Source organism: Prionailurus bengalensis, chromosome B4, assembly GCF_016509475.1.
Source record: "Prionailurus bengalensis isolate Pbe53 chromosome B4, Fcat_Pben_1.1_paternal_pri, whole genome shotgun sequence".
NCBI lineage: Eukaryota > Metazoa > Chordata > Mammalia > Carnivora > Felidae > Prionailurus > Prionailurus bengalensis.
In genome coordinates this window covers 12136457-12160258 of record NC_057358.1, presented here as the reverse complement: position 1 = coordinate 12160258, position 23802 = coordinate 12136457, and the positions used below count along the sequence as shown (strand labels likewise).

Genomic DNA, 23802 nt, shown 5'->3' with positions numbered 1-23802 from the left:
TTGGCAATAAAACAGCACGTTCCTTCCTAACAGTTCAATCCTTCCTGCATCCTTAGTTTTTTAAACTGGCAGTTATTAGCCACACACTGAATTTTCTTACTTTGGTGCTTCCTGTTACGTAGGAAACTCAGTTCCAAGTTGGTCGTTACTGCTACGCTATCTACAATCTACTCCTATTAGCTCCTGTCTTTAGCGGAAACCACCCCAACAGAACTGAAACCAACCAAATTAACAGTCTGTGTACACGGCTGTCCATTCTTCTTCTTTGCTTTACAGGTTCCCAGGTCAAGAGCTTCACCCATGATTAAGATCTTCTGAGGATGATCAACAGACAAACACACCTGCAGAGAAGACACAGGGTGGGACTTAAAAGTGAACAAAGGCATGGTCTTTCATCAGCAAGAATGAGTAAGAGGCTGGTTGGCGGGAGTTAGCAAGGTGCTAGCAGTCTATAGGAATTGGAAGCCAGGACCCGAAAAAACAGCTGTAGGCATGGGAGGTAGAGAAGACACGTTCACTTCTCTATGCAGTAGCCATTATCACCATCTTTGCTGCAGAATCCGGGTTTCTTATGGGCTAGCCAACGCTCAGCCTTAGATGATGGATCCTGTTTATTTTCCCAGCATCCCCTGCAGCTAGTGATGGTCATGTGACTACGTTCCGTACAAGAGACTGAGGCAGGAGTTCCGGACAAAAGCAGACGGAGTGGGGCTGGTTCACTTCCTGCCTTCAAAGGCGATGTGAGGGCGAGAACTTCAAAGCCATCCAGGGACCAAGAGGAGAAGGCTGAGAGGCTCACAGACACTGACTGACGTCACTACATTGCCTATGTCGGGCTTATTTATTATGTGAGAAAAACAAACCCCACTGTTTACCATTAAAAGAAATGGTAGGGAAGTTTTTGTTACTTGTAGCCAAATACTTCTGAACCAACAGATGAAGATTTGTTGCCATTCTCTGGTGAAAGGAAAGAAGTAACTGCCTCTCACTCTCTGGTATTATATTAAAGATAATATGTAATAACAACAAAATGATGCTTCTTGCCGGTCAGGTGGAGAGAAGGTCTGCTCCTGTTCACAGGAGATCTCGGTTTGCTCTCCTGCTGCTTGAGAAGATGACCTCACTGATTCTGAGCTGCAGCTACAGCTGTTCTAATGAATGGAGCCAAGTCCCCTCCCCTATAAAATCCTGCCTTCTTGATGCAGCCACTGAAATCTATGGGAGAGATCTAAGGAGATCTGAACATAATAATTCAAAAACACTCCAGGAATCTTGAAACTAATTTGGAAAGACAAGATTTAAACTATGAAACACTTAAGAGTAGGTAGAAATTCAGAATATTGGTGGGTAAAGAACAAAAAACCAGATGAGGGGAACATAAAAGTATGACTCAATATGCAGGAGTGGACCAGTCACAAAATGTTTCTCATAAAACTTGACTAAGCTGCAAAGACCAAAAAAAAAAAAAAAAAACAGAAACAAAAACAAAAACAAAACAACAAAGAAAGAAAACCATGGAAACAGATTTTTACCTCCTCAGAACCATCCCTGGGCTTCATGGGGTTCGCGTTGAGCAACCCTATGACAGTACCCTGTTCAGTCTTCCAGAGTTGTTTGTGAACTTCTCCAAACAAGAACAACGACACATACCGCGTCAGGTCCCGGAGATCATTCAGTCGCCAGATACTAAATGTTTTCCCCTGGAACAAATATTTATTCTTATTTTTACTAAAAAATTTTTTGAAAAAATTTAACGTTCTATTTATTTTATTTTTTTTTTTAATTTTTTTAATGTTTATTTATTTTTGAGACAGAGAGAGATACAGCATGAATGGGGGAGGGGCAGAGAGAGAGAGGGAGACACAGAATCGGAAGCAGGCTCCAGGCTCTGAGCCATCAGCCCAGAGCCCGACGCGGGGCTCGAACTCGTGAGATCGTGACCTGAGCCGAAGTCGGACGCTTAACTGACTGAGCCACCCAGGCGCCCCCGTTCTATTTATTTTTGAGAGACAGAACACGAGTGGGGGGAGGGGCAGAGAGAGAGGGAGACGCAGAATCTGCCAAGTAGGCATCAGGCTCCGAGCTGTCAGCACAGAGCCCGATGCTGGGCTCAAACCCCTGGGGCACGAGATCATGACCTGAGCCGAAGTCGGAAGCTCAACTGACTGAACCATCCAGGCGCCCCTTATTTTTACTAAGTTTTGCACAATGGGCTATACTGTCTCCATGTATAAGTGCTCTATTGTGGAAAAATATATAAATATATCCACCCTGAATACATAATCTTGAGAATGTCTGCTAATTATAAATTAATCCTCTCTCTAGGCTTTAGTATTTATTACCTCTCTTTCATTTTTTTTAAATGTTTATTTTCGAGAGAGAGAGAGCATGAGCAGGGGAGGTACAGAGAAAGAGGGAGACACAGAATCTGAAGAAGGCTCCAGAATCTGAGCTATCAGCACAGAGCCTGACACAGGGCTTGAACTCATGAACTATGAGATCACGACCTGAGTTGATGTCAGATGCTTAACTGACTGAGCCACCCAGGTGCCCCTGCTGTTCTCATTTTAGAAATGAAGGTGAAGTCAGGCAAGCCAATGGCCCATGTGTTAGTGAAGCCTCTAGTCCTCAGGTCTAAGTACTCAATGGGATAGCACCGCCTTTCTAACTACACACACAGTGTTAAAAGGACCACTGGAACTGGTAGCACTACCATTTAATAACTTACTGATATAAATTTAGTGGATCTACTATTTATCACTGATGGTATTATTAACAATAATAAAGAAGTATCAGCTCTATGCTATTAAAATCTTTGCCTAGTTTAGAAGAAAAACAAAAGCCTCATTTAATGACAACTGGCTATGTTTAATGGTCAAATTTCAAAAGCATTATCATGTATCTGAAGAAATGTAACTCAAAATGCTGACTGTATCAGCAACTTCCACTTTCACAGATTTTTTTTTTTTTAAAACAAAATAATTTCAATACACAATCAAGCTATTTCACAGAGGCAACCCAGAGTGGGTGTGGTTATAGGTTATGGTGAGCCACTGACTGGATTTGAGTGTTCTATTTTCCCATGGATTTGTACAATGCCTTTCAATGTCATCATAGCCACTTATGACACAATTCAGAACTTAATCGAATGAACCAGACGTGTTCATGTTCAACTCGACAGTAATAGGGCTAGAGAAGGACTCACTAATCTGAAAGTCAACTCGTTGTTGAGGCGGCCAGGCCTTGTAGAAAAATCCAAGGTTGTCCAAGATCTCAATTAAGAGAAAGAAATCAGTAATGACCATGATCATAGTATTTTGAGAGGTGGAAGAGAATTCTGATAGAATCAAAAGCCAGTTCCTTCCTCTAAAAAATAAGCACATGGAAGTCCTCAAAGATTAAAGGTAGGGGCGCCTGGGTGGCGCAGTCGGTTAAGCGTCCGACTTCAGCCAGGTCACGATCTCGCGGTCCGTGAGTTCGAGCCCCGCGTCAGGCTCTGGGCTGATGGCTCAGAGCCTGGAGCCTGTTTCCGATTCTGTGTCTCCCTCTCTCTCTGCCCCTCCCCCGTTCATGCTCTGTCTCTCTCTGTCCCAAAAATAAAAATTAAAAAAAAAAAAAAAAAAAAGTTGAAAAAAAAATTAAAAAAAAAAAAAAAAAAAGATTAAAGGTAAACCTAAGTTCACATAGTTAAAGGGAGAATGAGGCTTAGAACCCAGATCTTGTGACTCGCCACGCCACAAGATAATCTTCTTGTTACGCCTCAGTCAACTGCGATTTTAGAACTTGTTAGATTTCTTGTAATTTTCACTGTGCTCACAAGGACGGCAATTTCAGAATTTCTGCAGTTCCCCTCTTACTTCCAGTCAGGCTGTCCAGAGAGTCTGTGCTCAGCCTCTCCTCCATTAGCGGGAGGACACCGTCACTGGGGCAACCCACATGTACCACAAAAACAACGACAAGTGAGACGCAGCAAAAACAACGCAATGAAAAGCCCAAGGACCCTCTACAACCAGATCTTCTATAAGTAGGGCATTCTCCACATACACCCCTCTCAGACAGCAATCCAACAAAGGTGAGGCAATCTGGGAACTTATGAGCAGCTATTTCAAAATGAAATACTGATGGGCTTGGGCTAGAAAAATCAAGAACATGAGTCCCCACTGTTAGTTTGTGATTGAGCAGCTAAGAAATCAGTAAGATGCTTACACTATTACAACTCTGAGGAGTGATTTTCTTCAATATAACCCCAAAAGTCACCCAGTCTATTTCTTCCAGCTTCTCACTTGCCATCTTTTCCTTGAGCTGAGAAAGTCTGATCAGTTTTCGGCCAATCATTTTCTTGTTCATCTCTGTGGAGGACACTCGAGGCCGCCTGGGTCAAGACACCAGCAATTATTAGATTATTATTATTCTAATAAGAGATTCCCTGGCACTGTAGCAGTTTGGTAAGAAGAGATGTTATGGACAGAGATCTTTTCTGAAGTCTCGGCTCTCAGGGAGGTTTAGTTATGTAGTATGGGCAAAGCAAAGATGGTTTGTTTTTTTAAGTAGGCACCATGTGTGACACAGGGCTCCAACTCACGACCCCAAAATCGAGAGTCGCTTGCTCTTCCAACTGAGCCAGCCAGGTGCCCCCAAGGCAAAGAAAGATTTTTATGGCAGATAAATAAAAATAAGATAATTCTTAAAGCTAGGTTTGTGCTTCCTTCGATAGAGAAGTGGAGCTTATATAGAAAACAAGAAAGATCATACACTCTTTTTCTTATACGTTATAATGTATGTTATAATATTCTTTTAAAAGTGATCTCTGAGTTTAATACAAAATCATAAATTGAGATTACAAAATAAGATATTTAAATTTCATCAACATTTTCAGAGAACAATAAACCAAGGCTTCGATTAATATATTCTTATTCCTAATGAGACTCCAACAACTGTGTGATCCCCTAAATCTGCAGGCCACTCAGGAGCTCTGGCTGAGTAGTTCTGACTTTGTCTACCCACTTCAATTTACGAGCACAGTGCACTCACACTCGCAACATCTTCATCTGTGGGGGATTTCAACCAAGAACTTGTTGCAGTGGACAGGATCATCTTGGTAGGGGGACGTATACCTTGGAAAAAACCTTGCAGCGCCCTCAGTGAGAACCACAGCTTTTACTGTATGCCATGCCACATGTCCCAGGTGTCATTAAAACACTGAGTACTTTCTTCCGATTTTGGAGAGTATGGAGTCTTTAAATACACATCTACGGTGTGGTGGCACCTACCTGCCTCCCCGCCACCGCTCAGTAACGTGTAATTTAAGATCTTAGCAGTTTTAGTTTAGATTGACAAGGGTTAGGTGTTCTAGGATAGCACCTAGCTACTCAGATGGACTGTACTAAAAGCAATCTGGTCTCAGCGTAAGGATTATTGCCCTGCCCTGGGCTTCGACAGAAGTGTTTGTGGAGCTGCAACGGACTAGTGATGGGGGGCACAGAAGACTTAAAAGTCCAGGCTCTGAACTGAACTGATCCTGGGATTGATTCCTATTTTAACAGAGAATCTTAATCTCCCCACACAACCGAAGCAAAGGACATAAACGTGCCTTGAAAGTTATTAGAAAGAAAAAGAGCGCAGGTATTTTTCTTAACATTAATTACAAGATACTATGATCCCGGTTAAACTGTGAACACCTTTATGTATTTAAAAATAGGCTCTATCACTGTTTCTGATTACGTACACTATTATTTATTTTCCCATTTCCTTTTCACAGATGCATTATCTTTTACTCACCATGTAAACATAAAAAGTCTTCTTTAAACATTTCACATGCCAACTGTACTGTACGTTATGGTTACTTTTACTGCCAAGTTTTGCCAAGTTCAAGAGCTGTTGTTGTTAAGTGGATCTGCTGTACAAATACATTGTTTGTAGAAGGCTCAGTCCTCGGGAAGGAGGACAAGGCATCTAGTGGGGCAGGAGAACAGAGTGAGAGGCCTTTACAGTTACTGACCTGAGTCTCAGGCCCGAGAAGGCTTCCACAGAGATCACGGTCTGCGGTTCTCCAGAACTCCTGGGGGTCCCTGCGCTGTGATCTCTGGTCAACCCGCTAGGTTTGTTTCCAGGAGTAGTTCGGAGTGGTTGGGAAAGTGTACTTGTCGTCCCTGAAGACGAACTTTTGGGCTCTAAAAAATTAACATAAAAATTAAGTGAAAGAAAATCACACCAACCCCTACAAAATTTGTTTTTATAGAATTCTTTTTAAATCAATATGCAATAACCAAATTTTGAGAGAACAAAGGAAGCCCACAAGACCATTGCCGTACTACCCTCCAAATCTCTGCAGTGCAGTCTGAAAGAACTTCCTGGGACCACGGAAATGTCTTATACCCATGCTGTCTGGTATGGTGGCCACAAGCCACATGTGGCCATAAGTACTTAAAATTGATTAGTGCTTCTAAAGAAATGAATGTCTAATTTTACTTAAACTAATATAAATGTAAATAATCACACGTGGCTAGTGGTGGCTATAGTACAGTGCAGCTCTGAAACAGAGTTCCTTTGTGCAATGACATTGAGCATTCCCTATACACAGAGCACTGTGGTAGATTGCATAAGGGAGTAAGAGCCCTCCTTCAGGGATCAATGATTAGTGATTTGTGTACAGATCAACTTTCTACCTGAAGAAAATGTGAAGTTAACTCCCTTTTGTTTCTGGTTTCATCTCATTCCATTTGGTTCCATTTCATTTTATTTACAGGGTGGGGCAGGCGGATCTAGGGGGACCAGGGTATTCTACTGACTTGCTTGCATTAAACATCCCTGATGTGGTTACTATTCTTATTTTAGAAGCATTTGATAATGTTCCTGAAGGTCAGAAAACTTGGATATTTTTCCTTAACACAATTTCACTCTCTCTTAAATAAGACTGTGTTGTTTACCCTCAAACAAGACTTTGGATCAGCGCTCCCAAGCTAGGAAGCAGGGCAACCCAAGAACTTGAGAATCTCTAGAAAGCATGCCCATGCCCCACGCCCTCAAAACTGAACTTTGGACACCGCCTAATGACATAGTAATGTTAAAGATCCTAAAGGGATGGATGCCATTCATAAGCGGATACAAGGAATACATAATTTTTGTTAAATAAATATGAACATGCAGGGCTGCTATTCCCTACTACAGAGTCATATGCCATTGCTGTTCTAAAGGGCCTTTTTGAACATACGTGGTGAATAGCATGCTGCTTACTCTGAGCTATGTTATCCAGACCATTCTGTCTTAGATCTTCCAAAGAATTATTTTTTTTAATATTTAAATATACTTCTTTGAATTTTATTTTATTTTTTAATTTACATCCATGTTAGTTCACATATAGCGCAACAATGATTTCAGGAGTAGATTCCTTAGTGCCCCTTACCCATTTAGCCCATCCCCCCTCCTAAAACCCCTCTAGTAACCCTCTGTTTGTTCTCTATACTTGAGAGTCTCTTATGTTTTGTCCCCCTCCCTGTTTTTATATTATTTTTATTGTCCTTCCCTTATGTTCATCTGTTTTGTATCTTAAATTCCTCATGAGTAAAGTCATGTGATATTTGTCTTTCTCTAATTAAATATTTTTTAATGTTTATTTTTTTTTTAACTTTTTTTCTTTAATCTTTATTTCTGAGAGAGAGACAGAGTGCAAGCAGGGGAGGGACACAGAGACAGGGAGGCACAGAATCTGAAGCAGGTTCCAGGCTCTGGGCTGTCAGCACAGAGCCCAACGCAGGGCTTGAACTCACAAGCCGTGAGATTATGACCTGAGCCGAAGTTGGATGCCCAACAGACTGAGCCACCCAGGCACCCCTAATGTTTATTTTTAAGAGAGACAGAGAGCGCACATGTGAGCAGGGGAGGGGCAGAGAGAGGGAGACAGAGGATCTAAAGTGGGCTCTGCGCTGACAGCAGAGAGCCTGATGTGAGGCTCGAACTCACAAACCGTGAGATCATGACCTGAGCTGAAGCTGGACGCTTAACTGCCTGAGCCACCCAGGAGGCCCGAGATCTTCCAAAGAATTATTACCATGTGCAAACTGAGGCAGTGCAATAAAATCAATACAAAGCACTTATCAATATTTTTCAGTTTAATTCTACGTGCTTATATGTGGGCTGACCTAGAACGGTGTTTGAATATACATCTCTACTCCTGGCGAAGAAGTCTTTTCTAAAGAATGGACCCTCTGCTTTAATACAACCTCACTTCAAATAAAACCTGGCCATTAAAAGGAATCTGTGCCTTGAACTCACAAGCCTGAAAACTCAATCTCTGGATTGCACAAGAACTCAATCCAGTGGTTATACTTGCTACAATTCAACTACAGGACTGTAGAGCTTCAAAAACATTTAATTTGTTGTTTTAGTAAATACCTGCTCTGCACCTGAGGGTTTTCTGGGCACTTTAAGATGCAGAGGAAGATTACAAAATAGAGCATATGGCTCTCACTCCCAAACAAACTTACTTTTCTCAATGGGCAGTTAAGACAGACCCCCAGCTGTCCCCTGCAGGTATGACAGTGCTGAACTGAATTTTAAACAGAGCCAGACTGGGGCGCCTGGGTGGCTCAGTCGGTTAAGCAGCCGACTTCGGCTCAGGTCATGATCTCGCGGTCCGTGAGTTCGAGCCCCGTGTCGGGCTCTGTGCTGACAGCTCAGAGCCTGGGGCCTATTTCAGATTCTGTGTCTCCCTCTTCCCGACCCTCCCCCGTTCATGCTTTGTCTCTCTCTGTCTCAAAAATAAATAAACGTTAAACAGAGCCAGAGTAGCGAAAAACCAGGCAGGCCTTGAGTACTGTACCTGCAGGTGAAACCTTCGGAGTCCGAGCCACACGCTTGGTTTTCGGTAGAGCAGGGACATCAAGCTCTGCAGCGAAGCATGTTGACTCCTGAATTCTCTGAACTTTCTTCTCCTTTAGAGGGGGACGTGGGGACTTAGCTATGTTATTAAAAGGAAAGAAATTAACAAAGAAAATTTAGAAAGGAACTCAAAGGCTATTTTACCAGCAGCTGAATGCAGAAGTAATGCTATAATTTTTCTTTCTCTTTTTTAAATATTTATTTTTGAGAAAAAGAGAGAAAGTATGCATGTGTGCGAGCACGAGCAGGGGAGGGGCAAGGAGGGGGGGGAGAAAGGGGGAGAAAGAGGGAGAAAGGGAGGGGGGAGGGAGGGGGAGAGGGGGGGAGGGAGGGGGAGAGAGGGGGAGGGAGGGGGAGAGAGGGGGAGAGAGGGGGAGAGAGGGGGAGAGAGGGAGAGAGAGAGAAAATATGAATCCCAAGCAGGCTCAGCGCTGTCAGTGCAGAACTTGATGCAGGGCTTAAACTCACAGCCCATAAGATCATGACCTGAGATGAAATCAAGAGGTGCATGCTTTACCCACTGGGCCACCCAGGTGCCCCTATAATTTCTCACTAACAGAGATGCACGTTATTCCTAGAATTACAGTCTGATTACCAGGAGATTTATGCAGAAGGGCTGGACTTGCAGGCTGTGTAATTGTTGCTATTTTTAGCTGTTCTTGTAAGGATTTCATCTGCTCTTGCAACTTCTTTAATTCATCTAGGAAAGAAAAGTATATTGACTTAAGACCCAGAGCAGAAGAAATATCATACATGGCAAAAATGCTGGAATTACTTTTGGTGTCTACTCCCTCACCCTGAAATGCCAAGAGCCACAATATAATCACATACTGAGAACTCACCATTAACTTTTGCACTAAGAGGTCCCTTAGAGAAATAAACTTTGTATTTTCAGTAATCAAGTCTCTAATACCTAAGCTAGTCATGAATCTGTTCTACTGACAAATATCACAGATACATATCCCCAGTTAACAAGTTTTTAGGAATCAAGAAAAGTGATTAGTATTTCATAAACTGAATACCATAATAAATGCTGGTTCTTGTATTAGAAGAAACAGCAAACCACTGAATTTTATTATAATTTCAGAATATATAAGAGACAATGCCATGAATAAAAAAAGGGCACTCCACAAAGCTTCTGTTCAGAAATGGTCTCCTGCCCAAAAATAATGTGGAGAAGCCTGCCATCTTGTCCCTGGCTCCCCATGCATAGGAGTCTCTGGGTAAGATTTTTCTGTAACAGGCACGAAAGACGTTAGAGCCATTCTGGGAGGGACTAAATTACAGCTGGCCTCTGCATGCTGAAATGCTGGCTGTGAATGTCTCCTCTACTAACTCCCACGATTTCTTTCTTTCTTTTCTTTTTTTTTTTTTGCCAAGTCATGTATCTCCACTCTTGACTCAGCAGCTATTTTGATGAAAACTGTCAGGTTCCATCTAGTCTACCATGAAGAGATTAGAAAAGCAAGTAGTTAGGGCACCTTGCAACTCTTGATTACTTTTCCCTTGACTGGGAGCAGGAGCAGTGGGGACACTGTTTTTAGTTGACTGCAGTGTGGGAACTTCTTCTTCATCTGTTAAGTCCCCCATATCTCCAAAGAGAGTGGCCAGATTTTCCTTTCGGTCCTCAGTCTCTCCCACTTCTCCATCAGCAGGCTCCTCTGAGTAAGATTCACCGTCATCATCTGCATCAAAGAGCTCATCAAATGCATCAGGTTCACGATCTTCCTGGGTCAAGCGGTGACTCTCTTCTGAATTACAGTCCAGGGCTGACTCATTCTCCTCCAGCAATGCAGTCAGCAGAGACAAATCATCTTCCTCCCCTGGGGAAAAAGACGAAGGACAGAAAGTAAACCTACCTGAGAAAAACTGCTAATGACAAGCAGTTAATTAAAACACTCAACATTAATAAGGCAGTTAAAATGGCTCACCATTTTGCCTGGTAAATTGTTGATCTTCTGTCCACCTTTCCTCTTCCCAAGTGCTTATAGGGCACTGGGTGAAGGAGAAAGGGGCCAACACCTGCATAGTGACCACACCGGGCCGTTCACTGGGCTGATCTTTCTCCCTGAGCTACTTCAGCTAGTGAGATAACTTCCTGCATACCAACTTCCATGAAATCCAACCCATAAGGGAATAACTCAAAAATACACTAAACATGCATTTAGGCTTTAATTGTTTGAGGGGTAAAAAAATTTCAAATGTAGAAAAGGTACAAACAACCATATAAAAAGTACTTATATTTCATCAACCAGAATGAGTCATTTATGTTTGCTTCTTGCCTTTACGTTAGATAACTTAAAAAAAAAAAGTTTATAGTTTATCATGCCAAATCTTTTTTTCAATGTGTATATGGTTTTTTTTTATGTGCATATGTGAATTTTTTTATCGTGCCAAATCTTATCACAATTCCTAACCACTGCCTCCACACCCTACTGCAAGAAGTATCCTAATTTTGGTATATCAGTCTAGTCCATTTTTCAAAATTTTAACTTACATAAGTATTCATAATCCATACAGAGTATTTGGTTGATTTTCGGGACACCTGGATGGCTCAGTTGGTTAAGTGTCTTACTTCAGCTCAGGTCATGATCTCAGGGTCTGTGAGTTCGAACCTGGTATCAGGCTCTGTGCTGACAGCTCAGAGCCTGGAGCTTGCTTCGAGTTCTGTGTTTCCCTCTCTCTGTCCCTCCCTCACTCATGTTCTGTCTCTCTCTCTCTCTCAAAAATAAACAAATAGTAAAAAATAAAATATTTTCATAAATTGTTGCACACTGTAGGTATTCCTCTGTATCCTGGTTTAATTCAACATTGCATGTTAAGACCGACCTGAATCAAAACATACAGTTCTAGTTTCTTTCAACGGCTATATGGTAATTCTTTTCCAATTCTTTCCCACCACAAACTATGCAGCAACCATGACGATGTCTTGCATACGTGTGACAGTTTCCCAGGAATACCTAGCACGAGTGGAATTGTTGGGCTGCTGGGTGCACATTTTCCGACTTGCCCAGATACGGCCAAACCCGCTCCCAAAGTGATTACTCACTAGCACTATGCCAGTGCCACTTCTAACACCTCACCAATATCTGATGTCACTTTAAGTTTTTTTGCTAGTCTGATGGAGGATTTTAAAAGGCATCTCAGTGTTCTGATTTGCATTTCCAGAGAAATCTCATGAGGTAAAGAATTGTTTACATTTATTGGCCCTTAGGATTTCTTCTTTCTTTCTTCTTCTTTCTTTTCCTTTTGGTGCCCATTTTTTCCCCCCTGTTTGGGTATTAATCCTTTAAAAAATCTGAGCCATTTTAAGACATTAAGGATATTTCATGCACCGTGCCCCCCTTCACCTGAAAGACAAGAGTTAAAGTCCAGAGACATCAAGGGTCTGTTCAGGACCATATGGCAACACAGGTCAGCACAGGAGCCTGGCTTAGGATGGAGATCTCTAGGCCAGCAACCCAATATTCTTTGCACCGCTCTACACTCTCTTACCAGATGGAAAAGAGCCAGCGCACAAACTCATGGGCTAGAATCTGATGAAAGGGTCTAAGGTTTAAAGTTAGATAATGATCTGCTGGAATTTCTTGCTCAATAATCACTGCAAAACTGGAGGGCACAGGAAGAAGAGGTGACCTGGCTCCCTGTGCTCTGGGTGAGACTGCCACATTCCCTCAAGGGAGCCAAGAGGCCTTCCTCTCTCCTGTTCTTAGCTGCTGAAGAGAGTACACTTCAGGAAGAGGCTTTGGTTCACACCACTCATAGTTGATGATAAATGTTGCCCAGAGCTAATCTGTGATGCCTCCCAGCCCGGTTCAACTCAGTCACCACCAAGAATCCTGTCTTCATGTTATGCTGACCCAACCTCCCTGCTTCATTTATACACTGGACCCTCTTCCTCTCAACCCCCCAAGGATGTCAGCCTATAATCATCAGCTCTCCTCCCCACATCACCAATGATTCCCTGTCTTCTGGAGCATTCCCCTCGGCATATGAATTCTTTCTAGTGTCTTCCATCATACCAACCAACTACCTGATTATCTTCCTACTTATTTGTTCTTATCTTGCTCTCTGTACTAGAATGGAAGCAGAAATGTTGTGCAACCGTGTTTCTGTAGTACCGGTGTTTCTCTAGACCAGATTTCGTCCACACTGGACCAAACTGTTAGCACTGTGCCAACCAAATGAATGTTTATTAGATACAACGGTTTCTTAGAGGACACATACCCATTCACCATTTATTTTCATAACTATCTCATAGCAAATAATTATACTTTATATTATATTAACCGCCCTGAAGGTAATTTGATGATTTCAGGAAACAGGACGCTATTATTATACCAAAGGTACAATAAATGTCACGTGTTATCACAGTGTGAAGAATTTCAATAATATTTGGTTCTACTTTTTTGAAAAAGGAAGAGAGTAATAAACTTGGATTTAAAACCAAAATCTAGTTTCAGATAATGAGCTCATTATGTAACCAGAAAAATAATGCATTTTATTTGTCAGCATCTCTTTACAGCCAGCACAATCACTACTAAGCTACTCCCAGGCTAAGCTCTGTTAATCAGAGTAGCCTCTTTTTATTAGGTAAATATTATGCATACACCTCTGCAAAATAAACAAAATGAGAAAGGACTACAAGAATTTAACTCACAGCTACACTGAAGCGACTTCAACATTAACTGTGAACTCTGAAGTCAGGCTGCCTGGGTTCAAATCCCTACTGTGGCAGTTTCACCTGGGACAAATTACTAAACATCTGTCTCCTGGTGTAAAAAATATGGCTGCTCATAGGGCACCTGGGTGGCTCAGTCGTTTGAGTGTCCGACTTCGGCTCAGGTCCTGATATCATTGTTCACGAGTTCAAGCCCCACATCGGCCTCTGTGCTGACAGCTCAGAGTCTGGAGCTTGCTTTGGATTCTGTGTCTCCCTCTCTCCTTGCTCCTCTCCTGCTCACAATCTGTCCTCTGTTCTCTCTTTCTCTCTCTCAAAAATAAACATTAAAAAGCAAATAACATTCTCTGATTGAAGTGCGATCTTTTCTGAACCACTCAGACAATACTTGAGGGTGAGGTAGCCATTTTCACTATACCGCAAGTAGGATAAATAACAAGTCCATGGACAAAAGCGTGGTTTTCCATGAAACACACATAACTTGAGACAGCTGCCAGAACTTACCATCCATGCTGTCAAGAGAACAGTTGTAATAGGGAACTTCAAAGGAGAATCCAGTGCCCAGGAGATGGCAGGAATGTCGAATCTCGGCTATGAAATCAACATTAGAAAAGTCACCCTTGATTGTTCTCGCTTTCTCACATACCATATATAAAGAATCAGGGATCTCACAAATCCTACGGGCTTGAAGCTGAGGATTCGTCCAAAATCTGACTATTTCTCCCCTCCTCCCCCACCCCTTTTATCTTGTCTTCAAACTATGGTGTAGAAACTCAGTTGAGTTATGGAGCAGTTTGCTGGGTACTAGAGCACATGGATGAGACTGACTATGAACAAGTGTTATTGAGAATGGCCTAAATATTAGGGCTATTATCCCATGTTATTTACTGTGACACATTTGATGGCTCCCTTATGCACAGCAATCTAGTGTGTGGCTCTACTTAGCTGCAACCTTCGTCACATCAGGATTTCAATTCAATACTACTTAGCAAAACGCAGAGGCGGCAGAGCTAATTAGGGTAGATTCATGTTATTGTGTGCACTCTCCTTTTTTTCCTTTAAATGATTTTAGTGACTGCAAGAAAAAAGCTCAACAGATTTTGTCTAGGCTCTTATTCAATGAATATGAGCTTCTATAGCTGGCTCTGGGAAGTGCAAGGTCAAGTATTAATTATGATGCTTTCTTTTTATTTATTCGAGAAATACTTCCATGGACCTATTGTGTGCTCCCCACTGTGTTGTCTCCTGGGGAATCTGCTGGATTGTAAGCTTGTTGAGGGGTAGCAAATGGTCTCACTCACCTCTATAACCAACCGCCCTACCCACTCCCCCCGCTTCATACTCTACCTCACCCTCACATCCAGGACCTCCCAACAACTATCGGTTCTATCTCCAAAACAGTGCTCAATCTTTTGTCTGAACCATGAGCTTCCTGTATCGTCTCTGTGTCTCTGTAATCTCATTTCCATAGAGCAGCCACAGTAGTCTTTTCTTTCCTTAGTAATCTCTGAGGAATATAAACCACATGGTAGTATTCTCTTAACTAAAATTCTTTAACGATTTTTCATTACCATTAAAACAAAATTCAAAAGTCTGTGAATTAAGTGGATACTCTCTCTCTTGCCTACTTCTGCTCAGACTAGCCTGCCTACAACTACTTGAACACAGAGAGTGCTCTCAGGCCTCACGCTCTTTGGAAAGTGCTCCCCTAGCTCCTTCTCACTCTTCAGTTTCCCCTTAAGCATGGAGTGTTCCGAGCCTTCCAGACCACCCTATCTGACCGGCTCCGCGGCGCCCGCCCACACCTCATCCTTTTCGTGACTTCACTGCACTTTCCACTGTGGTGTGCGTGTTATCTGTTATTCTCTTTAGATTCTAAGCTTCACGCGGGGATAAGTAATGTGTGTTTGGAGGCCTGCACATGGCACACACTCAATAACTTCAAGCAAATCACGAATTGAAAAGAAAAAACGAAAAAAATAAAAGTCTCCACGGCATGCATTTTAAAAGGTTACTTGAGAAAGAACCCAAACCTGGTCCCTTAAGCAGAGAGGATGGCCCGACGCCTGGTACCTCCTTGGTGCCTTTAAGGCGCCCCTTACCTTTCGGTCGCTCGGCACCCAGAGCCCACCCGGCCGCGCGGACACCGCGCTCGCCCGATTCCAGTTCTCCCCCACCTGACCGCCTCGGGCTCCGCGCTTCTCGGCCTCGGAGCTCTCCAAACTCTCCCACAGACCCGCGTGGCGGGCCCCCTACCTCACCCCCCGGGTGACCACCCACACACCCAGACCCCAGCTGCTCACCCTGCTCGGCACCCCTTCCAGACCTACAGCCAGACCCGCCAAAATTCCAACTTGGCTCCACCCCCCCGTCTGACGCCAGACGCACGCCGACTTAGGGCCGCGCTGATTGGCTACGTCAGCTTTCTTGGCGACGACTGTCTGGCAGAGATGGTAAAAGGCCCATCTTGCATAGAGCGTCTGATTGGCTCACGTGACCGGGCGCCCTCTTTGTTGGGGGCAAGAAGACTTCCGGTTGGGGGCAAGAAGACTTCCGGTCGGTGACGGCCTGAGCTCCTTTAGATAAAGTGGTGTTGTGGTGCCTCCCAGCGCTTGGAAGTTTAAGTGTTCCTGGAGGGTGTTTTTACAGGAGGTCGCAACTGAATTCCAGACACTCTCCCGAACTGTCATCCACTCCTTTCTACGAAGCCAGGCGGAAGGTAACGCTTGAGGCCGAGAGGCCTGCACAGAGACGCTTAAACCGGAAGCACATTGCAAACGTTTCTCCTGCCCTCACAAATGTCCTGTGGTAGGACTGATCCTAGAGAAGTCTGACCGAACGTGCTGGATGATTATTTAACAACCCCTTGTGTTGCACTGAGATGGCTGGACTCAAAATCAAAACTCTGGTTCGCTTTGAATTCTGCCTGGCCTTGGGGAACTAACTTCTCCCTTTGGGCTTCTGCTTCACCATCTGTGAAATGAGACCTAAAGTCTAGGGGACATTCTTTGAGGCAGTGGAAACGACATTTTCCAGAAGATTTCGTGATCCAGAGAATTGTAACTTGTGTCGGCCTAACTTGTTAGGAGTTCGTATTTTTCACAGAACATTTTTTAGTAAAATTCAGATTGGGGGGGGCGGGATTTACATTCTAAAAATGGTGTTTGTACATAATTCTGAGAACTGCCCTTTCTAAATGCACAATTCTATTTAGCTTATACATAATTTAAAAGAATTCAAAGCAGAAGAGTTTTTGATGGAGCAAATGGCCATTTTAAGTCTTTTCCCCCCTCTCACAGCCACTGTTCAGCCCCTGTATTCCCACCCTCCCACCCCGCGCCAATTATTTCATACAAGATGGTATCTCTCTATCCATTGTGTTTGCCTTCGTTTTCATAAAAACTAAAATCAGCTTTAGGATGATGAAAATAAACAGCCCAGATACCATCTACATTGATTTTTTTGGGTGTGTCCTAATGAAGTATTAATGCTCCTTATTATCTGACTTATTATATTGACCCAGGAATGGAAATAATAACCACTTTTGAGAGCTGCGAGTGTTGAAAAATTCACAGTAATGTTAGCACCATTGTAATCAAACTGACAAAAGGAACTTTTAAATTTATCACTACATCTAATTGCAAAGGTTCGTCATAGACTTATTAGCCATGACACGGACATTCCTGGACCAATTCTGATTTGTTTTCCAAAGTTCTTTTCTTCAACTTGACTTTCCAGGTCCACTGTGCACCCAAAGCCGTGCCAAGAAGTAGAAAACAATACTGGTCTAAGCCCTCAAATTTTCGTCCAACGAGGGATCAAGAAACTATTACTGGAATTAGCACAGCAGTGATTTTGAGAAAGAATTAGACGGGTGCCTGGGTGGCTCAGTCGGTTAAGCGTCCAACTTTGGCTCAGGTCATGATCTCACGGTCCGTGAGTTCGAGCCCCGCGTCGGGCTCTGTGCTGACGGCTCAGACCCTGGAGCCCGTTCCAGATTCTGTGTCTCCCTCTCTCTCTGCCCCTCCCCTGTTCATGCTCTGTCTCTCTCTGTCTCAAAAATAAATAAACGTTAAAACAAATTTTTTTTTAAAAGAGAAAGAATTAGAGTAGATTCTGGAACCACTGGTGGAAGGGAGGGAGGCAGAAGACACAGAAAGGAGTTCAGGGTGTTTTTCTGAGGCAATGCACTGAAGTAGAGAACACGGGCAGCACAGAACAGGTTTAGGGGAGAAGACAGACTTCGTTTTCGCTTTCAGAACGAGGTATGAAAGACGCTGATTTAGAAAAGCGTGATCTGCAGATCTGGGATTCAAAGGAGAGGTCTGTACCGCAGGCTCTTACCCTTCTGGCAAAGCGTGATCACCGACCCCTTTGAGAACAGAATGAAAATGGTTTCTTTTTTCCCCCAAGAAAAATGGACACTCGTACATTCGAGATTTTGTATACCTTCTGAGGGGATTCACATGTCTTCCCAACGACACCCCTTCAGATAAAGAACCTCCGGTGTAGCAGGCAGCGCCCTGAGGACACAGACTTCTGAGCCAATGAGAGAAGGTGGGCAGGTGCGGCTGGAGTGTGGTCAGGAAAGCAGTGTCACTCTTGGCCCTATGTCTGGGCCCGACCTCCTCGTGTCCCTGTGCCGGTCGTCCTCTGGCTGTGTCCCTCCCCACAGGGTGAGGCTCACCCAAATCCTGGGCAACTCCTGGTAGCCAAAGCTCTAGGTCCTGGGACCCTGGGATTGCACCGAGGCGGCTTTGAGGTCCCGCGTGGCCTCTTCCCCAGGTTGTCCTTTGAGGGCGGATCCCTCTGTCTACGGGGTAGCTCTTTGGTGGTGGTTGGGCAGGTAGAGGGGCTTGCATAGCGGGCAGGGGTGTCCGCACACTTGGAGAGAGGTGGCGCCCAGGTGCCGCACAGAACGGAGCCTACGTGGGAGAAGAAGCAGGGTTTACAGGGCTGGGCCCACGTCTCAAGATGCCATGTTTCTGCGGGAAACTCTGAGGAGACTGGTAGCTTGATCTCTAAACTTTAAAACTTCACACACAGGATCTCTGTATTCTCGCCCCAGTGTAAGGGGTGGGCCTGTAAGAAAAAGATAGCACAGGATGCCAAGGGAGGAGTTTTAAGAAGGGAAATGGCAAATATCAATGTGATTCACCAGGGGTTCTCAAAATCTGGTCCCCAGAGCAGCAGCTTCAGCAGCACCGGGGAACCTGTGAGAAATCACATGTTCACCCTCCGTGCCAGACCTACTGAATCAGAAACCCTGAGGGTGGGACCCACCGTTCCGTGTCCGGTCTCATGTGGCCACTGCGTCTTTCTATAGCAGTGGTTCTAAAACTTTAGAGGGCACCAGAATCATGGGTGAGCTTCTAAGACATATCACAAAACAAGAAAGGGAAAAGCAGAGGGAGAAGTTAGCGGGCTCCAGCCCCCTCCCCCAGAATGCCATTGGGCCCTATGGCTCAGTACCTCCCTCATCACCCCTGCCGGAGGTGCCCATTCTCTGTGTCCACTCACCCCGTCTTCCAGATCATCTCTCACATCTCCTGAGCCCACCCCCTCTTCTCCATCCTCACTTCTGTGACCCTCCCTGACCCCTGGTCACCTCTCTGTTTTTTACTTCTAACTAGTCCCTATCTGATCTCACTCACCTCCAATCCATTTCTCTTATTGCTCCCAATTACAACATCATCTTGGCCTGGATGTTCCCTGAACAAAATTCATCAACAGCTCCTCAGTTCCTGTAATTCCAAACTTCTTGCCATTCAAGGACTTGACTTACAGACCTGAGTCCTGCCTACTTTTCCACTAACCTCAGCTCTTTTCTTTCTCCATGGAATCAGTCTTTCTTCCAGCCACGCTGACCTGCAACTTCCTCTTCCTAAATATTCCGGGCTCTGGCATGCCTCAGAGCCTTTGTACATGCAGACCTCTCTGCTTCCAAAGCCTCAAACACTGAACCAGCTCCTACTTATCCAACCAACCTCAATGCAGGCATCACCTCCTTTGGGAATCTTCTCTGGCCCTTTGGACTAAGCATTGCTACTCAGTGCTTCCTAGAACTCAGGAGTAGGAGGGTACATAGAACTTTCCACACTGCATCCTAATCGTGGACCGCTTATGCTTCTTCTCACCATGATGTCAGCATCTGGAGACAAGGGAACTGTGTCTTGTTCATCTTTCTATCTCTTCTCTGTCTTCCCTCCTGCTGCTGGTGGCCGGCACACAATAAATGTTACAGAAAGAAAAACAAATCGAGTGGAGTATTTGCTCCTTAACCAATCACTTAGCATTTGAGGGCGAGTTTCTTCCTCTGGAAAGTGCTGATATTGGCAGAACGTGGAACAGAGGCTATTTTAGGAAGGATCAAATGAGGATTTCCAGGACATTTTCACACACTGGTTATCAGCCATAATCACTTACTGCCTCAAGTGTACGTGATGTTGGACAGAGATGTGGCCCATATTCTAGGAATTTACAGTCCAAGTTGGGAGATGTGACATATGTATAAAATATAAATGACATAAGGTGACGACCAACGAGCACCAATCTTGCTGGACAGGAGGGAACAGACAGATGGGGTCAAAACATTAAAAGAAGCAGATCAAACAAATCATGTGGAAGATGAACAGGTCAAGAGCGATATTCTATGGGCAGTGAGTTTGTGAGCAGGTGCGGGAAGCAGGTAGATATAACGAGGAAAGGAGTGGCCTAGTGCTTAGACGCGAGTGAATTAAGACTGCATGGTTTTTAACCTCCTGCCCCATGCTAACTGTGCAACCTCGGGTAAATTACTTAACCTCACAGTGCCCCCACTTACTCATGTGCCAAACAGGGATACTGACAGTTATTTCATAGGGCATTGTGAGGATTAATGACAAAAGCTTGAAAACACCATAGTGTGCCCAGCGTATGTAAACATAAATGTGTATTAACCTCAGGGTGCCTGGGTGGCTCAATCAGTTAAGCATCCGACTCTTGGTTTCAGCGCAGGTATGAGTTCGAGCCCTCCGTTGCTTGGGATTCTCTCTCTTTCTCTCTCTCTGCCCCTCCCCCTGCTCTCTCTCACTTTCTCTCTCAAAATAAATAAATAAACTTTAAAAAATTAAATAAAAGTGTATTAACTTCTATTCTTGCTACTTTTCTAAATGCTGCTTAGGGACAGTAAGCTAAAAGACAGGTGCTCAGGAACTGAATATACCAGAAAGTGGAGGTAGAGAAGCCTGGCCAAAGATCGTGACAGTCCCAGACTGCGGGAGTTCAAGGGAAGAGGCCAGTGGGAAAGACATTATGAAGGAAACCCTCTCTGCTTTGGTAACTGGCCAAAGAAAGTTGCTTTTTGCAGGAAAAGGACAGGACGATGGCCAGGTTGGCATCACTTGGGCACCTGGCAGAATTATGGGAAGGGACTGGAGTGCCCAGGAGGAGGTTGCCGTGGACAGTGGGGAGATGGCGAGCTCAGTCTGAGGCAATGGTGTAGATTTCAGCAGGTGCCTTTGGCCCTGTGACCCAAGCCAGTGGGACATGCAGGGCTTCACGTAGGTCTGGGGTGTGGTTTAGTGAGTACACATGAGTTCTCCAAAACAGAGATGGTAAAAGCCAATATCCTCGAGTATGTCTACCTGGTTATGCACCAGACCATTAAATCACCTCCTCCATCCTGAGGCCTGGCAGGCAGTGCTCTTCAAAATCAGAAAATCAGACCTTCTAACTGGGAGTAATAGTCCGTTTCTAAAGCCCCTCCAGCACCATTTCCCTCCTGCTGACGTCTGTTTACATTTGCCTTCGTATCTTCCTTGCTATACATGCAGAACTCTCTAAGTCTTATCCCAAACTGGAATTTGTCTGGACAAAGATTCTCTACTAAGAAAAATGTGATCCTTGCTCAGAGGGAACCCTCTACTTAGAGAGAGAGGGAACCCCACCTCCTTGATTTTGTTAACAGGTTACTGTCTCTGTTATGCAAATAAATGTCTATTGCTTTTCAATCAACCTAGAGGTTACTTTAAACACTACTCAAACCAGCCTTGCTGGTTTTAATTAATTCATAAGATTGTTGAACACATTTTTTCCTTGATTTTGCTGGGTTTATAACTCAGCAAACAACAACAACAACAAAATATAATACATATATTTGTAAAATAAATTTTACCTGTAATTATGACTCCTTATATTTAAAAGCCAACATTGCTACATAAATCCATCAGCCTACTGAGAGTTTCTGAGTACTTTTTGTTTTTTGTTTAAAAAATTTTTTTTAAATATTTATTTTGAGAGAGAGCGAGAGAGCAGGGGAGGGGCAGAGAGAGAGAGAAAGAACCTCAAACAGGCTCCATGCTGCCAGGGCAGAGCCCAGTGTGGGGCTTGAACTCATAAGCCGTGAGATGATGACCTAAGCTGAAATCAAGAGTCAGTCACTTAACTGGCTGAGCCACCCAAGCGCCCCTGAATAAAAAATTTTTGTATTACATTTTGCATCTTTGCAATTACTTGGCCAGAAAAAAATACCACTTAAATTACTCACCGATGACTAACATATTTATAACGAGAGTATGTAACGTTATCTCAGTAATTTTTAAAATGATGAATGATGTAAATCAAAGGATTCAACAGACTGTAAAATTATTTCTATGTTTTATTTGCTTTTCATAGCAAAGCAGTTTTGGTATCTTCCATTGTTCTACTAAGACATTTGAATATTGGTTCATATACTTGAGTCCTGTTACACTTAAAAGCTACAACTGGCTGTTGTATCAGCTTTCCTCCATTGAATTAATGATGGCAAAATACATTTATTTCATTGAAAGCAATTCCAAGTTACCCCTTTCATTATGGGTCAAATGGAAGTGTTAGCCAATCTTCACAAGAATCTTGATTTTATGACACACAATACATTTTAGGTTCATATTAAATAATCTTCTCAAAGTTAATTTTTTCATCTTTTTAGGAAATAACGGACTTTATTTTTTTAGAACAGGTTTAGGATTACAGAAAAATTGAGTGCAAAGAAAAAAGTTCCCATAAAGCCCCTTCCACACACAATGTCTCCTATTATTAACATCTTGCACTAGTATGGGACATTTGTTACAACTGATAAGCCAATATTGGTATATTGTGTTTTAAAATTTTTTATGTTTATTTTTGAGAGAGACAGACAGAGACAGAGTGCAAGTGGGGGAGGGACAGAGAGAGAGAGGGAGACACAGAATCCGAAGCAGGCTCCAGGCTCTGAGCTGTCAGCACAGAGCCTGATGTAGGGCTCGAACCCATGAACCGTGAGATCATGACCTGAGCCGAAGTCGGACACAACCAACTGAGCCACCCAGGCGGTCCGATACATTATTTTAAACTAAAGTCCACAGTTTACATTAGGGTTAACTTTTATGTCATACAATGGGTTTTGACAAATTTATCCACCATCACGGTATCATGCAGAATAGTTTCACTGCCCTAAAAATCCTGTGTGCTCTCATCTATTCATCCCTTCCTCCACCTAATCCCTGGCAACCAGTATTTTGTCTCCATAGTTGTAACTTTTCTAGAGTATCATACAGTTCAAATCATGTAGCACGTAGGCTTTTCAGACTGGCTTCTTTCATTTAGCAATATGCATTTCAAGTTCCTCTGTGTCTTTTTGCAGTTTGATAACTTAGTTCTTTTTAGTGCTGAATCATAGTCCATTGTATGGATGTACCATACATATTTATGCAATTATCTATTGATGAAAATCTGGGTTGCTTCCAAGTTTGGGCAATTACAAATAAAGCTATCATAAACATTCATGCACAGGTTTTGTGTGGACATAAGTTTTCAATTCATTTGGATAGATATTAAGGATTGTACACTTTGTTTTCCAAGAAACCGCCCAGCTGCTTTCCCAAAGTACCATTCTGCATTTCCACCACCAATGAATGAGAGTTCCTGTTATTCCACATCTTCTCCAGCATTTGGTATTGTCAGTGTTTTGGATTTTAGCCATTTTAATAAGTGTGTGGTAGTGTCTTACTGTTTAAATTTGCAATTCCCTAATGACATGTTGAGCATCTTTTAATGTGTTTATTTACCAACCGTGCATCTTCTTTGGGGAGGTATCTGTTATCTTTTGCCCATTTTTAAATTTAGTTGCTTTCTTATTGTTAAGTTTTAAAAATTCTTTGTATATTTTGGTATCAGTCATTTTTCAGATATGTTTTGTAAAGATTTACTTCCAGTCTCTGGCTTAATTTTTTTGTGAAAGGTTT

General features: G+C 43.2%; 1 protein-coding gene across 5 annotated transcripts in view; it reads right to left on the bottom strand.

The window, feature by feature from the left end:
• MCM10 (minichromosome maintenance 10 replication initiation factor) overlaps positions 1-14876 on the bottom strand; it is a 107198-nt gene extending 92322 nt beyond the window's left edge. For 3 of the 5 annotated variants that reach the window (XM_043561709.1, XM_043561711.1, XM_043561710.1), the window contains exons 1-8: positions 14063-14876; positions 10359-10700; positions 9473-9577; positions 8819-8956; positions 5999-6170; positions 4207-4372; positions 1533-1700; positions 225-341 (exon numbers count right to left, since the gene is read on the bottom strand). In XM_043561709.1, coding sequence (XP_043417644.1) covers positions 225-341; positions 1533-1700; positions 4207-4372; positions 5999-6170; positions 8819-8956; positions 9473-9577; positions 10359-10700; positions 14063-14207 — 1353 coding nt within the window. In that variant the 5' untranslated portion in view covers positions 14208-14876. The remainder of the gene's footprint in view (positions 1-224; positions 342-1532; positions 1701-4206; positions 4373-5998; positions 6171-8818; positions 8957-9472; positions 9578-10358; positions 10701-14062) is intronic. The other 2 variants (XM_043561708.1, XM_043561713.1) reach the window with 2 other exon arrangements.
• Between the last annotated feature and the right edge of the window lie 8926 nt (positions 14877-23802).